At 42.8% G+C, this 14833-nt stretch overlaps 2 protein-coding genes and 1 long non-coding RNA gene across 3 annotated transcripts in view; 2 read left to right on the top strand and 1 right to left on the bottom strand.

The window, feature by feature from the left end:
* Positions 1 to 2434: 2434 nt before the first annotated feature.
* Positions 2435 to 14833, bottom strand: part of ccnd2a (cyclin D2, a) — a 30310-nt gene continuing 17911 nt past the window's right edge. Inside the window, exon 5 of the mRNA XM_063903217.1 lies at positions 2435 to 6758. Within this exon, the coding sequence (XP_063759287.1) occupies positions 6585 to 6758 (174 nt within the window). The 3' untranslated portion in view covers positions 2435 to 6584. The remainder of the gene's footprint in view (positions 6759 to 14833) is intronic.
* LOC134877669 (uncharacterized) lies at positions 7955 to 8644 on the top strand. Its single transcript, XR_010167601.1, has 2 exons — positions 7955 to 8389; positions 8586 to 8644. It is a non-coding gene; the product is annotated as an uncharacterized LOC134877669 (long non-coding RNA).
* Positions 11843 to 13928, top strand: LOC134879311 (uncharacterized). Its single transcript, XM_063905765.1, has 2 exons — positions 11843 to 13597; positions 13896 to 13928. The coding sequence occupies exons 1-2, from the start codon at positions 11939 to 11941 to the stop codon at positions 13926 to 13928; spliced, it is 1692 nt and encodes a 563-aa protein (XP_063761835.1). The 5' UTR covers positions 11843 to 11938.

Here is a 14833-nt window from a genome sequence, read left to right as displayed (position 1 = left end):
CGTGGCATATGATTGGGGGGCCCTATTGAGATATATTACATAATGTAACCAATGTTATGGCTTCAGGGCCCCTTTGATTGTATTATGTTGTAGAGACAATATTGAAATGGTAGCGCGGATGCTTGGGCTTCAGGGCCCCCTTGGCCCTTGGGCCCCTGGGCCCGGTAGGCCCGAGCAGTAATCCATCCTTGGTCCTGTGGCTTGCTGCTTACCGGCCGGTCCTGGGGCTGACTGCTGGCGAGCTGGCCCTGACGTTCGCTTGCGTTTCTGAGCTGGCTGACGGGCTGGTCCTATGGCTGGCTGCTCACGGGCTGGTCCTGGGGCTGGCTGCTTGCGGGCTGGTCCTGGCTGCTCACAGGATGGTCCTGGGGCTGGCTGCTTGCGGGCTGGTCCTGGCTGCTCACGGGATGGTTCTGTGGCTGTCTGCTCGCAGGCTTGTCCTGGCTGCTGAAGGGCTGGTCTTGAGGCTCTTACGTTTCGGAGCTGGCTGATGCTCATCCTCCTCTTCAAACTCAGTATCGGACTCTGAATTTTCAGAAATGTTATCCTCACTTTCTGAAACTATTTCCTCTGCATCACCATCAAAACAATCTGTCTCTTCAAATATCAACTGTAAGGCAGTCTGAACAGAGAATCGCTTTGCCATCTTGATCAGTTGTGGTATGGAACCACGCTGACAGAGCTTTTTTATAGTGTGAGGTCCCCAAGCTTGGTTCCCGCAAGACAGAGGGTGGAATGTGGGGGAATGTGGGTGTAGTGTTGGGTGCTCCAATTTTGTACGGGAACAGTGGGTGCACACTGTGGGTGCTCACACCAAGGGCCCATTCACCCGCTTTAATCTCTCCTCTCTCTCTCGCTCTCTCTCTCTCACACACACACACACACACACACACACACACACACACACACACACACACACACACACACACACACACACACACACACACACACAGCGGAGGAAGGGAAAATGAGGGTGCACAGGACGTATGATTTCCCCACTTTAACTAGCTCCGACTAGACCCGAACATCCTGTCTGTAATATAAATGTGAAAAGGGGGGTGTACAGGGGGGGGGTCATTGAAAATGCTTTCTGATTTATGTTCCTCACAGAAAATGAGCCAAGGCCAATGAATCTTAGTTAAAAAAATGTATATATTTGTATCATTTTTATTAAGCTAAAAACTGAAAAAGGGTCCCACAGACCCGAACAACATATAAGGGTTAATGATATTGTTTAGCTTAATGTCTTTGTTTACATTCCATACTACTTTTTTTTTCTTCTGTACCATACTTTCATTTTTTTCATAACTTTTTCAAAGATGTTTTTGCAATGCTTTACTATCACTTTTTTCCATTTTTTTATGTACTAAACTCTACTATGACCTACTTCATGATAATTTTGACATACTGTTTTACGACTTTTTAAAATAATATGACATACGATCAAATGACTTTTTCCATTATATTTTCAACATACAATACTATTAATATTCATATTCTTCTATCTGTGTCTTTGTACACTAGCACCACATACTATACCAAAGCAAATCCCTCGTATGTGTAAACCTACTTGATAATAAAACCAATTCTGATTTCGATGATTTTTTCAAAGGTTTTACATACTATAATCATAGTTATTTCCACATAGTTTTCCTTTGTCTTTTTTTGAAATACTTTGACTTGTTTCAAAATGTTCAGCATACTGTACAATGCCATTCTTTGACTAAACTATGACAATACATCACAATATTTTTGACATTCTATACCATTACTTTTCAACATAATAAAGTTTAACTCATGATGTTTTAGCATTGACCTTTCTTCAATGCTATGATTTTTTATATATATTTCCTATTATCTATGAAATACTACACTACACCTTTTATTACAACTATTAAACATGCACAACAAGTGTTATCTTTCCTTTCCAATAAGGAATTTTCTCATTGTGATGTCTGAATCAAATGACCATGTCTCAATGAATGTAGCCACTAGAGGGCATATGTTGAGATAACATCCTCCAGCTTTATTTGTTACTTTGGTACAAGATCCATCTAAGTTCTAACCATCTTTCTACCTCACCCACAACAAATACAGCATAATATGTGTAACCCTACCAATGAATGAAGTTGTAAATGAGTTATTCACATTGTTTTTCTCAGTAGAATAATCAGGGACCTGACAGAATGTGGTTGAGAGGTTTTTTACTTATCACTTGTTTTCCTTTACTTTAACAGGGAGTGTTTATTTCCTCATATTTAGGATAAGGAAATTCATAATGTCCCACATTCGTCATCACTGCATGTGTAGCTCTAAAGTGAAACGTGCTTCAGCTGGACTTTGTTTTACAGTATCATTGCTGACTCACACAAACAATCTAGTATGTTGATTAAAACCATTAACACACAGCTTAAAAGGAAACAGGCGTGGGAAATAGTGAGCTGATGTGGTGTCACACCCTTTAAAGCAGAAGTTTATTGAACAGAGGTTGTGCAACAGACATTTGAGGTACATGATATGAGTTATAGTGGAGGGGGGTCTCATAGGGAAATCTGCACCATTGACACTTCCACATACCAAAATATTTAAGCCTGCACATGATAAGTGTAGCACAACTCATTTTAATTTGGAAGTAACAATGACGCACACACAATATTTCAGACCAAAACATATGTTTTCTCAAATACAGAATCCATATTTACTGACATTCAGAGTCATTGTGGTTGTATAAAGCAAGAAGTGTACTTTGGCCATCATAGGAATGCTTTTCCCTCTCTTGCACACAACAAGGATGTAGCACCAACATGAACAGATATGAACATTATTGAACTATCTACGGAATAAACACTTCCCAAGCAATGTTGTTGTGCCCGCCCCCTCCAATATAGAGTCCAAGTGGAAATGTTGCATATTTCCTGTTTCCCATCTCACTAAGCAGAGTTGTTTCCCCAGTTAAACAGCGGGAACCCTCCACAAAAGATGCTAATTTGTCGTTGCTTCAACCTCCCCACCCCCACTCCTTCTCCGTTCCCGGGTAACTGCAGAGGTATAGGTGATGGATTTGTTTGATGTCTTTTGTCCAGTAATCCTGAGGTATAAGAAATACCACTGACGCACAATGTGACTGAATAAGGAGAGCAATAGATTAAAAAAAGGGGGAAAGGAGACATGCTATCTAAGCAAACTGTACAAAGAACATTTCCAGTCGAATACTCATTTCATGTTCTTCTATCACCATCTACTTCGTTTTTCTGAATGTATCTCTTTAGCAGTAAAATAATTATATTATAATACAAATGTTTATAAAATAGCAGCACACTCAAGTGACACATCACGACTAGGTAATGTTATTTTTTTTGTATAAATGAAACAAATTCATAGCTTTTAGCAGCGCAAAAAGACAACAATAACTCAATAAAAAATATTGACACTTTTTTCTTGATGTCTTCACACCTCCTCCTCCTCCTCCTCCTCTGTCCTCTCTTCACTTTGGAATACAGTATCTCTAAATCTTAGAAAAACGCTTTTGTGGGTCTGGTCACCCCATAAAATATATCAAACACAAATTGAATGGTGATCTCATTATATAACACATGCAACAATATATTGCAGGAAAGAAAAAAATCACAACCGTTAAGTTTGGGAGAGAGCTTACATCAGGCAAACAGAGGCAAAATGAAAAGGTCATATCAAATATTCAAATGGGGATGTTTCGGCAAATATGTCTTTCAATTGCCCAATTTTACTGAAAAAAAACATCACTTAAACATTAGATCCCCACATTTTTCTTCAGTCTGACAAACATACACTCAGCAAAGTCACATACTGTCATTAAAAAACTCAAGCATTAAGTCAAAGACACCTTGCTGTGCCCAAGTAGAACCCCAAAAACAAGTCATCCGTCTCTTGATTTGTGCTGATGTCTGTTTTGCTGATGAACCCCTTTGTAAATGATTTAAAGCAGCAAAGCTCACAGGGGACAGATGTGTTCACAGACAATCAGCCTTAAATACACGAGCCAGCACCATGAAACACTGACCAACCACGGCGACACGCATCAGTTCAGGTGGTTTGGAACAAATCCTCTGCTCTGTCTTTAAAATGCAGACCTCATTTAAAAGAACATGTGCAAATAGGATGTTACAACCACCGTCTCTCGTTGCTCATTGCTGCCCTGTGTGACTAACTGTGGCTGTGATGCAGATAAATATGAAGAAAAGAAAATTCAAGTAAAAACAAATATTTCATTTCTTGACAGTAAAATAAAAACATGGATCAGTGAACTCTGTGTGTAAGCGTTTTCAAATTCAAATTTCAATATTTCATTTGTTTAAATTTCTATCAAACAGTTGGACTCCCCATTGACTTGCACTTTGCTTTAACAGGAATGTTTTTTTTTTTCTTATCGGAATGTCCTTGTGGCAAGCTTTTTAAATTTGAATCTTGCTTAAAAAGGGTATATGTGTGATGATTGGGAAACCAGCCCTACAAAGTAAACCAAAGAAAAGGCTAACAAGAAAAAAAAAAAAAAAAGAAAACATCCATTCACCTCCAATCAACACCCATCGCATTTCATCTGACTGTTCTCCTGGGGAGCATGTTCTCAAAGTGCTTTACCATTGAAATCATATAGGGGAGCTAAAAACAACCCTATGTGGGACTCCAGATGCATTGACAGTATATTATCATCAGGTACTCTTCTACCCCCCCAAGAAAGTTCATCCTCACATGACTTGGCAGCGTACACGCTTAGTTCCTCATTTAATTTGCACTTGTTCACTAAGCTGTGTCATTTTAGACATCCATTATGGGAAATCAACGTTGATTCCATCCAAATATGCAAGATATCAAGAGTTTTATGGTAAGGCCTTTTGGCATCTTTTGTTCGTCATCATCTTCCAGCCACTGGCTGTAAATCCTCCACAGCAGCATGCTCCTGCACCACTAAAACCCTCTCTGTCCTACCACACTGTGCGGTGCACTCATGTGCCTCCCACAGTTCCACAGTGACGTCTTAGTTGTAAACTGTCCCTCTCTTTCCAATCCTATCCATGTCCTGCTCACTAATACAGGAGTCGAAAACGTCCTCCAGACTTTAAAAAAGCTTTGCTTAACTTTGTCCTGTTTTCACACGTTATGTTCACATGTGAGTCCATTAGGCAGCCTATCACAACTAAAGAAACACCATACCGTAACAACGTGAAAAAGAATGAAGGATCTGTAATATTTCATTAACAGAATGGCAGTAATAATCACCTAATGTAAGGAAAAATGCTCTCAGAAAGATTATGGTCTCTAAGTGAAACTCCCTGCGCCCAAACCCTCTTTTGTTAAATCGGTCTCACTCATAGTGCATGCACATAAGTTTATTGTTGGCCAACAATGAACCATGTTACATAGATAATGCATGAAGGCAGTGATGTAGCATAGATGCCCTGTTTTACTGATGGACAAAGTATGTGTAGCCTCCGATTTCTCCGTAGTCTTTTAACCTAGAGCCGTAAAGTCAACAACCTGACTCAAGTGCCTCACGCCATAGAATGCTCACTGCTAATATAGATACAGGATCACATATAGCACGCGCGCATACACACACACACACACACACACACACACACACACACACACACACACACACACACACACACACACACACACACACACACACACACACACACACACACACACACACACACACATACACACACACACACACACACACACACACACACACACACACATACACTCTGGGTATTCACATACATACATACAAACACACACACACACACACACACACACACACACACACACACACACACACACACACACACACACACACACACACACACACACACACACACACACACACCACAACCATCAACTGACACACAAGCAGCCTGACAAAAGGAGCTTATTGATTTCTACTACTCAGTTCCAAAATATGTCCAATAATAATATTAATAATAATTACTAATACTACCGCTAATTATTATCATCCCGTCTCTTCCATGGAATTGGGACCAACCAATGCTCAGCATAACGTTCTCAAAGCTTCTTCTGTCCGTCTCATGTGGACCTTCTGTAAGACAGGACCTCTTACTTCGGCCACGAATGTAATAATGATAATACTCATCAGAGACAAAAAAAAAAGAAGTGAGCCCCACCATGTCATTTCTGAATGGTTTCCACAACTTCTACCATAACAGCCTCATTATCAAGCTATGGTTAAAATATAACTTAAAGATCATATTACACAATCAAAGGCAGAAAATGATTGGATTCCCTTCTGTTTATCCAAGGCACCTCAGGGCTTTATCTGGTATCAAATTGGTTGCTTTTAGACTAGAACATCATAGAAAATCTATTTCATGGGCAGGTTTCTTTTGACTTGAAGAACAGAGAATCTACAAACAAAAAAAAAAAAAAACTAGCAAGCATTGTTCTTTTTCTTTTAAAGGGCTTGTGTTTTTTTTAAAACATTTTTTGTTCTTTTGTTCTTTTTTTCTGCTTTTAAGAAAATTGAGTTTTTTTTTCATGATGCTTTTTTCTTTTGTAAATCCTGTGCAACGACGCCCTCTGGTGTTTCACAAGTTGACATCGCGGACGTCTGTCGGAGTGGAGGATTGATCCAGCTCGTCCAAGCCCTTACCGCTGGGTCCCCTCTGTGTCTGCTGCTGCTGTTGCTGCTGCTGCCGGCCCTCACGCAGGCTGCTCACTAACACACGCTCAATCTGCTCCTGGCACTCTTTGAGGACGTCCTGCAATGCAATGAAAGAGGGACTTGTAAAACATGTTTCATTTTACTCTGCTTATAAGGGGGCATGAAACATCTTACTTTTACAAATTAAGACAATTTAACAAGTTTCACCATACTATAGGATTTATCACTCTTTTTTGGCCTTGTTTGACACCATCTGAAAACATAGATGAATTAATTTTACGGCTCAAAGAAAGTGAAACATATTAATATAAAATGAAATGAAACAGTTTTTTAAAATCATTTTTGTGGTTCAAATTTTAAAGTTATTAAAAGTGCAAAGGCCTATGAAAATATTCTACATATATACTACATTTTAGTCAGAATCAAACGCCTCCATTTTAGTCCTTTGTTTACTTCTGTAAAACAGTGACATCACTATAATAAAACAGGGGTTTCTATTGCTTAGAGCTCCAACAAATTGTATGTGATCGGATAAGGGACAGGTCATCACTTGGCGGTTGACCAATCACAACAAAGCCGGTGAGCTAACCAATCAGAGCAGACTGGGCTCTGGTTTCAGACAGAGGGTGAGCAGAGGTGCTGCAGCACAGGCAGTATGAGACAAACAAAGGCCATTTTGAACATTAAAGCATGTAAACATGTCCCAGTAGAGGCACAACATACAAATATGAACCTGAAAATGTGCATAATAGGGCCCCTTTAAATGAGCACCAACTTTTCTAACTGCTCCATCTAGAGCCAAGATTGAGCACAGACTTGGACCCGACCAAAGCATTACATCAGCCCACCAGGGTGGAACTGCACACCTCCCCTATAGTTTTCATGTGCACACGCACGCACACACACATGCATTAACATGTGCAGGCCCCCAGTGCATGCTTACCACTGCTTCCCCCATCCAAACACCCACCTATCCCATCATTCCCAAACACACACACAACCCAAACAGAAGTAGCCTTGACAACGGCGGCTGAAAACACAGGTAGTACTAAAGCTATGTTAATTACATCCACCTCCTGTGGGAACACAAAGGTGGTGCTTTTTTAACGAGAGCCAGTCTGTGTGCCTGGCTGCCTGCAGGGGATCCATCTGAGACCCGGCCGGCTCTCCTTTCACCTTCAAAGGCCGCCGCCACAATCTAAGAATCCACCTGGGAGAGGAGCCTCGCAACAGCGCTGAGCCCTCATATCCTTCCCTGATGGAGGGTTGACAGAAGGGACATGGAGGGTGTAGATGGCCACTAGCAGTGTCTATTATGCTTATCCTGTTATTATATTTTATCCTTTATTCTGAGTTACTTTTTATCTCATGTGACTTTTATTTTGACATCATGCTATCTGCACGGTGAACCAATCCTTCCAGAACGTGCACGCTCGCTGAAGGTATAACACAAGAAGGCACGTTACAAGACAATGCATGTCTAGAGTCAGAGATCTCAAAATAGTATTATAACTTTAAATTAACGTGTTCTCTAAAGCGTTCCTTGAAGTGTTATATTACGTTGCAGCATTCCTGGTCAAACCCGTTTGAATGAGTGCTCTATTTGCTTGGCAGTAGCAGTTTAAAAAATAACGTATGAAGTTGCTAGCTAGCTCTCCAACGTTAAGTTAATGGCGGCAGTCTTCCCTGGATCACCACTCTTTAGCACCCCTCGATATGCGGAGCGAGGTATGTGTTTCATTGTAATGTACTGTCTATTTCATATGTATTCATTTCTTACGTTTGTGTAAATGATGTAATGTAAATAGTAATGTGATTCATTTCATGATAATGTCGTTATCTATTTGATGCTAGCTTGCTTAAGTGCATTTGTCAAGGCATTATTTGTATCTAGCTAAATTGCCTTTGTCATTTTCCTTTTAAGTTTTCACGGTGTTTGTGCAATGCACACTCGTCTGAATAAAGTACACCCGTAAGGAAACACTCCAAGCCTGTTTATTCAAGTTGAGGGGCCGCTACAGTGAAAACTCGACTGCTCGACGTGGAGTGAAACTCAACTCGACGTGAGAAGGACCTGCCATCCGCCATTCTAAGACTGCTATCTACTGTTCCAACGCCCTCACTTCAAACGGAATCCAGGCAAGACCGGTCCATTTCGTTTATGTTGATTGCTGCATAAAATCACAGGGACTTTTCGATTGTGAACAGTGATATTTATGTAGGTCTAATGGACTGAAATCACCTTTATAAACAATATACTGTAGCCTACATGGTTGATGCTCTGATTTAATCATAGGCATATATGAAAGGTGAATTTAAAGATACAGAAGGGTAAATTAATTTAACAAAAAAAAAAAAAATTGAACAAACTGAACCTGTTAAATGTAAATTCATTCATGGGTAAATCTGTATGTTAGCAGTCATTGCTAAGCTGTTTGTGTGTTAGCCTACATTTTGTTGATGCTACTCGTCCAGTGCATGTTTGATATTAAGTATTTGCAGAGAAGTATTGAGCTATATTTCAGTCATTAAACTATAGTTCACTACTTCAATATAACCAAACAGCTACACAACTTTAACAAAATGTCACTTGATAGGGAAGAAGTAACTAACACACATGACCCACCCATGACCGATAACCCACAGCCAGTCAGATCTAGTTCACGTGAAAGAGCATTTACAGAAAAGGGATTAGAGATGCACAAACAGGAAGCCATTAAACATAAGAGAGAATTCATGAGAGCTTATGGCTCCTGGAAAGAGGTGGCAGGAAAGGTTAGGACAACGCTAAAATCATTCTGTTCTCAAGATGAACTAAATAAAATCAGAGAAGAAATCCAAATGCGACACAATGCAGTAAGTGAATGTTATGAGCCCATTCAACGCAACCACAATGCCACTCCAGACATTGTACCAAAAATAGATGCTTGTATAGCACTCACTGCAGAGATCAGCGAAATAATAGAGAAGCGGCTAGAAACTGTTGAAGAGGTCTTCAATCCAGAACTTGAGAAAGTACGAATGAGGATGGCACTTAAGAAGGATGAGTATGGATCTATCTTCGGACACACAGAGACAGATACTGTACACTCTCTAGCAGAAAATTCAATCCACTCACAGGCCTCAAGCCAACATGTAGATGCAGAAGCAGAACTTGCAGCTCAACAGGAAAAGGTTAAAGCAGTGTATGTAATACAAGCTCAAGAAGAAGTTCTTAGCAAGTTAGAAGAAGAGAAGCAGCTAGTTCTTAAAAGGTTGGAAGAAGAAAAACAAGTAGCTCTTAAAAAGATAGAGGCAAACATGCGTCAGGAAAAGAAAAGACTACAGCAAATTCAAGCACAGTCAGAAGTAAGAATAGCAGAGGCGAGAGTAAACGCATACGAGAGCCTTGAACATGACTCCAGAAACTGGCTAAAAGAGACTGTTGATCTCACAGTTGAATACAAAGGCCAGCTTAATCCAAAGGCCAACGCATACCAGCCTCCACAAGCACACGCCAATGCGCTAGCGCCTCCTGAGAAAGACCTTACCCAAGCACTCATTAACTCACTCAGTATGAATCGCCTGCCTGCTCCTGAGCCACCAAAGTTCTCCGGTGAAGCCCTAAAGTATGTAGACTGGAAGATGTCCTTCATGGCCCTCATAGACCGCAAGCCTCTCCCAGCTCATGAAAAAATGTTCTATTTAAAAAACTATCTGAGTGGAGAAGCACTTAAAGCTGTAGAGGGATTCTTCTATAGAAACTCAGAAGAAGCATATCAGGGTGCCTTAAAAGTCCTGGAAGAAAGGTACGGAAACCACTTCATTGTGCAAAAGGCCTTTAGAGACAAGCTCATGAAATGGCCCAAGGTTGGTAACAGTGATCCTGCTGCACTTCGAGAGTTTTCTGATTTCCTGCAGGCATGCGTTGAAGCGATGCCTCATGTGAAAGGATTGGCCATCTTGGACGATTGTGAAGAGAACCACAAGCTGCTGAAGAAATTACCAGACTGGATCACACGAAGATGGAGCAGAGTCGTCACAGAAAGGTTGGACGAATCTGGGGACTACCCAAGCTTTTCCTGTTTCACAAGGTTCATCCAAAAGGAGGCCCGGATAGCCTGTAACCCTGTCGCCTCTCCACTTCTGATCAAGGACACAGATGACAGGCAGCCCAAGAGAGCTAGAGCACTTCACACAAACACTAAAGGGAACAATCCCTGGGAGAAGGTCGAGAAAGTGTTCAGCACCAAGTCAAGGCCACCTTGTCCTATCTGTAAAGAAGAGACGCACGGCGTCGTAAAGTGTCCTACCTTTGCAGCTAAATCTCTGGAAGATAAGAAGGCCTTCATACGGGAAAACAATTTGTGCTACGGATGTTTGAGAAAAGGACATAACAGTAAAGATTGCAAAACACGACACACTTGTGGCACATGCAGCAGACGTCACCCCACCTGCCTACATGAAGAGAGAGAGAAACGATATGTGGAAGCAAAAGAGAAACAGTCCACTTCTACAGACAAAGGCCAGGAGGAGATCAAGGTGACGTCCCATGCAGTGACGCAGCGTGTCTTTGCTACATCAAGCATCGTCCCTGTTTTCATGTCATCTGCAAATGAACCACAGAAAGAAGTTATAACGTACGCTCTTCTGGATACGCAGAGTGATTCGACATTCGTCTTGGAAGACCTACTCGAAGAGCTGAATGTGGAGACTAAACCAGTACAGCTCAAACTAAGCACCATGACAGCTGTTGACACACCCATAGCAAGTAGAAGTGTCTACGGTCTACAAGTTCGAGGACTACAGTCTGAAAAACAGATTCAGCTACGCCAAGCTTACACTCGTGGCTTCATCCCGGTCGATAAGTCCTACATCCCGACTTCCAAAACAGCGCTGCTTTGGCCTCATCTAAAGCATCTAGCAAACAAACTTCCGCTGCTGAAGGACTGTGAGGTGGGACTGTTAATTGGAAATGATTGCCCGTTCGCGTTAGCCCCCCTGGAAGTCATCACAGGAGGCGAAAATGATCCATTCGCCCAGAGAACGGAACTCGGCTGGAGCATCGTAGGCTCATCCAATCCACATCTGGATCGGCAGGGAAACCAGAGGTTCGTCCATCGAGTGACGGTGAAGGAAATACCAGCACCATCAACCACTGACGTGCTGAAGGCCTTGGAATCAGACTTAAATGAAAGGAAGTATGCAGACAAAGACAAGTATGTGTCACAAGATGACATTCACTTCATTCAGTTCCTGAGTGACAACATAACTCAAAGGAAAGATGGACACTATGAAATGCCCCTCCCTTTCAAGAGCACAGAGCCTCCTCTGCTACCAGATAATAAGAAGCTGGCTACAGTTCGACTGCAGCACCTAAAGAAAAGACTGAAAATTAACCAGCGGTATAAAGAACAGTACAAGGCCTTCATGGCAGATATGATAAAGAAAGGCGACGCAGAGCCAGCCTCTCCTGCAACAGGACAGCAGACTACGTGGTACATACCACACCATGGGGTGTTCCACCCCAAGAAGCCAGAGAAGCTAAGGGTCGTCTTCGACTGTTCAGCAAAGTTCCGTGGTGTCTCACTAAATGATACACTGTTAACAGGTCCTGACCTGATCAACTCTCTCCTTGGAGTGCTCTGTCGTTTCAGGAAAGAGGCTGTAGCCATCATATGCGACATCGAGAAAATGTTCCACCAGTTTTACGTTTCTCCTGAACTACGGAACTACTTACGGTTTCTCTGGTGGGAGGATGGAGACCTCGAAGCAGAGCCTCAAGAGTATCAAATGGCTGTCCACCTATTTGGCGCCGCTTCGTCACCTGGATGTGCCAACTTCGGTTTGAAGTACTTGGCACGCCAACACAAGGAAGAGTACCCATCAGCATCAGCCTTTGTTGAAAAGAACTTCTACGTCGATGATGGGCTCATCAGCGTCCCCTCCGTAGAGGAAGCAAAGAAGTTGATCGCTGAAGCACGAGAGTTGTGCAAGAGAGGAGGCCTACGTCTACACAAGTTCAACTCAAATGAAAGGTCAGTCCTGGACTCTGTGGACCCAACTGAGAGAGCAGTCACATCTGAACCACTCAATCTGGACCTAACTGCAGCTCCAGCAGAACGTGCTCTCGGTATCCAGTGGTCCCTTGAACATGACACTTTCAGCTTCAATGTGAACCCACAGACCAGGCCCTCCACACGTCGCGGCATCCTATCCGTCATTGCTTCTTTGTACGATCCAGTTGGATTCGTGGCTCCGTTTATCCTAACCGGAAAGTGCATCCTCCAGGAGCTGTGCCGTCGAGGCATTGAATGGGATGACCCACTTCCCGAAGACTTAAGTCCACGGTGGGAGAGATGGAAGAGCGACCTACAAAGGCTGAAGGAAGTCTCAATACCGAGATGCTACCAACCACAAGGCTTCCACAAAACTGTCATGAGGGAACTACACCACTTCTCAGATGCCAGCAATGTAGGATATGGCTCGTGTTCCTATCTGAGAAGCAAGAATGAAGATGGTGAAGTTCACTGCAGCCTCGTGATGGCAAAGGCTAGAGTTGCACCTACAAAACTCACAAGCATTCCAAGATTGGAACTTTCAGCAGCAGTGGTCGCTGTAAGATCGAGTGTCATGCTGAGAAACGAACTTGAAATGCCGATCCATGCTGAATTTTTCTGGACCGACTCCCAAGTTGTCCTGGCTTATATCAACAATGAAGCAAGAAGGTTTCATGTCTTCGTTGCCAATCGTGTGCAAATGATCAGAGAACACACCAGCCCCAGCCAGTGGCACTACATAGATACAACAGAAAACCCGGCTGACCATGCGTCGAGAGGGCTCAATGCAGTAGACATCTCCTCAACAAACTGGCTACCGGGACCCAAGTTCCTGTGGGAACAGGAAATACATCCAGAGTCTCACCTCACTCCAGAGTTGCTTGTTGGTGATCCTGAGGTCAGGCAAATACAGGCGTTTGCAACCAAAGTTGAACCGTCCAAGTCAGACATTCTTACCCGTCTAAATAGATTCTCTTCCTGGTCAAAACTCCTGAAGGTCATTGCAAGAATCAAGAGGCTGAATTCAAAGCAAACCCATCCTGGCAAACCTGTGAGTGTGGAAGAACGCGAGAGAGCTGCCGAATCAGTGATGAGGCTTGCACAAGAAGAAGCATTCTCCCAAGAGATGAAGATACTTCAAAGGGGAGAAAGTCTTCAAAACTCCAGCCCTCTGTTTCGCTTGGATCCCATCTTAGAAGGAGGAGCACTTCGTGTCGGTGGTAGACTAGATCAGTCATCCTTAAGCCTAGAAGTCAAACACCCTTTGATTCTACCCAAAGAAGGACATATTACCAAGCTGATCTTGACCCACTGCCACGAGAAGATCTGTCACCAAGGACGGAACCAAACTCTAACAGAACTTCGAGCCAATGGGTTTTGGGTCATCGGTGGAAGTAAGTCAGTTGCTAAGCTGATACACAGATGTGTGAAGTGCAGAAGATTCCGACGGCCTGCAGAAGAACAACGCATGGCAGAGCTCCCTAAGGAGCGTGTAGAAGTCTCTGCTCCCTTTACATACTGCGGCATCGATTGCTTCGGCCCATTCATCACTAAGAAAGCCCGCAAAGAGCAAAAGCGCTATGGCTTAATCTTCACTTGCCTTGCCTCTCGATCTGTACACATTGAAATGCTTGAGGACTTATCCACAGATGCATTTATCAACGCCTTAAGATGCTTCATCAGTCTCAGAGGAGCCGTTCGTCAACTGCATTGCGATCAAGGAACCAATTTTGTGGGAGCAAAAAATGAGTTCAAAGAAGCACTGAAGCAATGTGACACCAAAACAATCGAGAGCTTCCTCGCAGAAAGGCAATGTGAATTCATATTCAATGCTCCCTCAGCAAGTCACGCTGGCGGTGTCTGGGAGCGCCAGATTCGGACTGTCCGTAATGTCCTAAATGCCACACTCTGTCAGTACTCAGGCAGACTCGACGACTCTTCCCTTCGTACTTTGTTCTATGAAGCAATGGCTATTGTAAACAGCCGTCCGTTAACTGTAAACGGGGTGAATGATCCTACCTCACTTGAGCCATTAACTCCAAACCATCTCATACTGATGAAGTCAAAGATTGCCCTTCCACCACCTGGCAAATTTGAGAAGGAGGATGTCTATGCAGCTAAAAGGTGGCGAAGA

The sequence above is a fragment of the Eleginops maclovinus genome, chromosome 2, assembly GCF_036324505.1.
Source record: "Eleginops maclovinus isolate JMC-PN-2008 ecotype Puerto Natales chromosome 2, JC_Emac_rtc_rv5, whole genome shotgun sequence".
NCBI lineage: Eukaryota > Metazoa > Chordata > Actinopteri > Perciformes > Eleginopidae > Eleginops > Eleginops maclovinus.
This window is presented reverse-complemented; position numbering and strand designations above follow the sequence as displayed.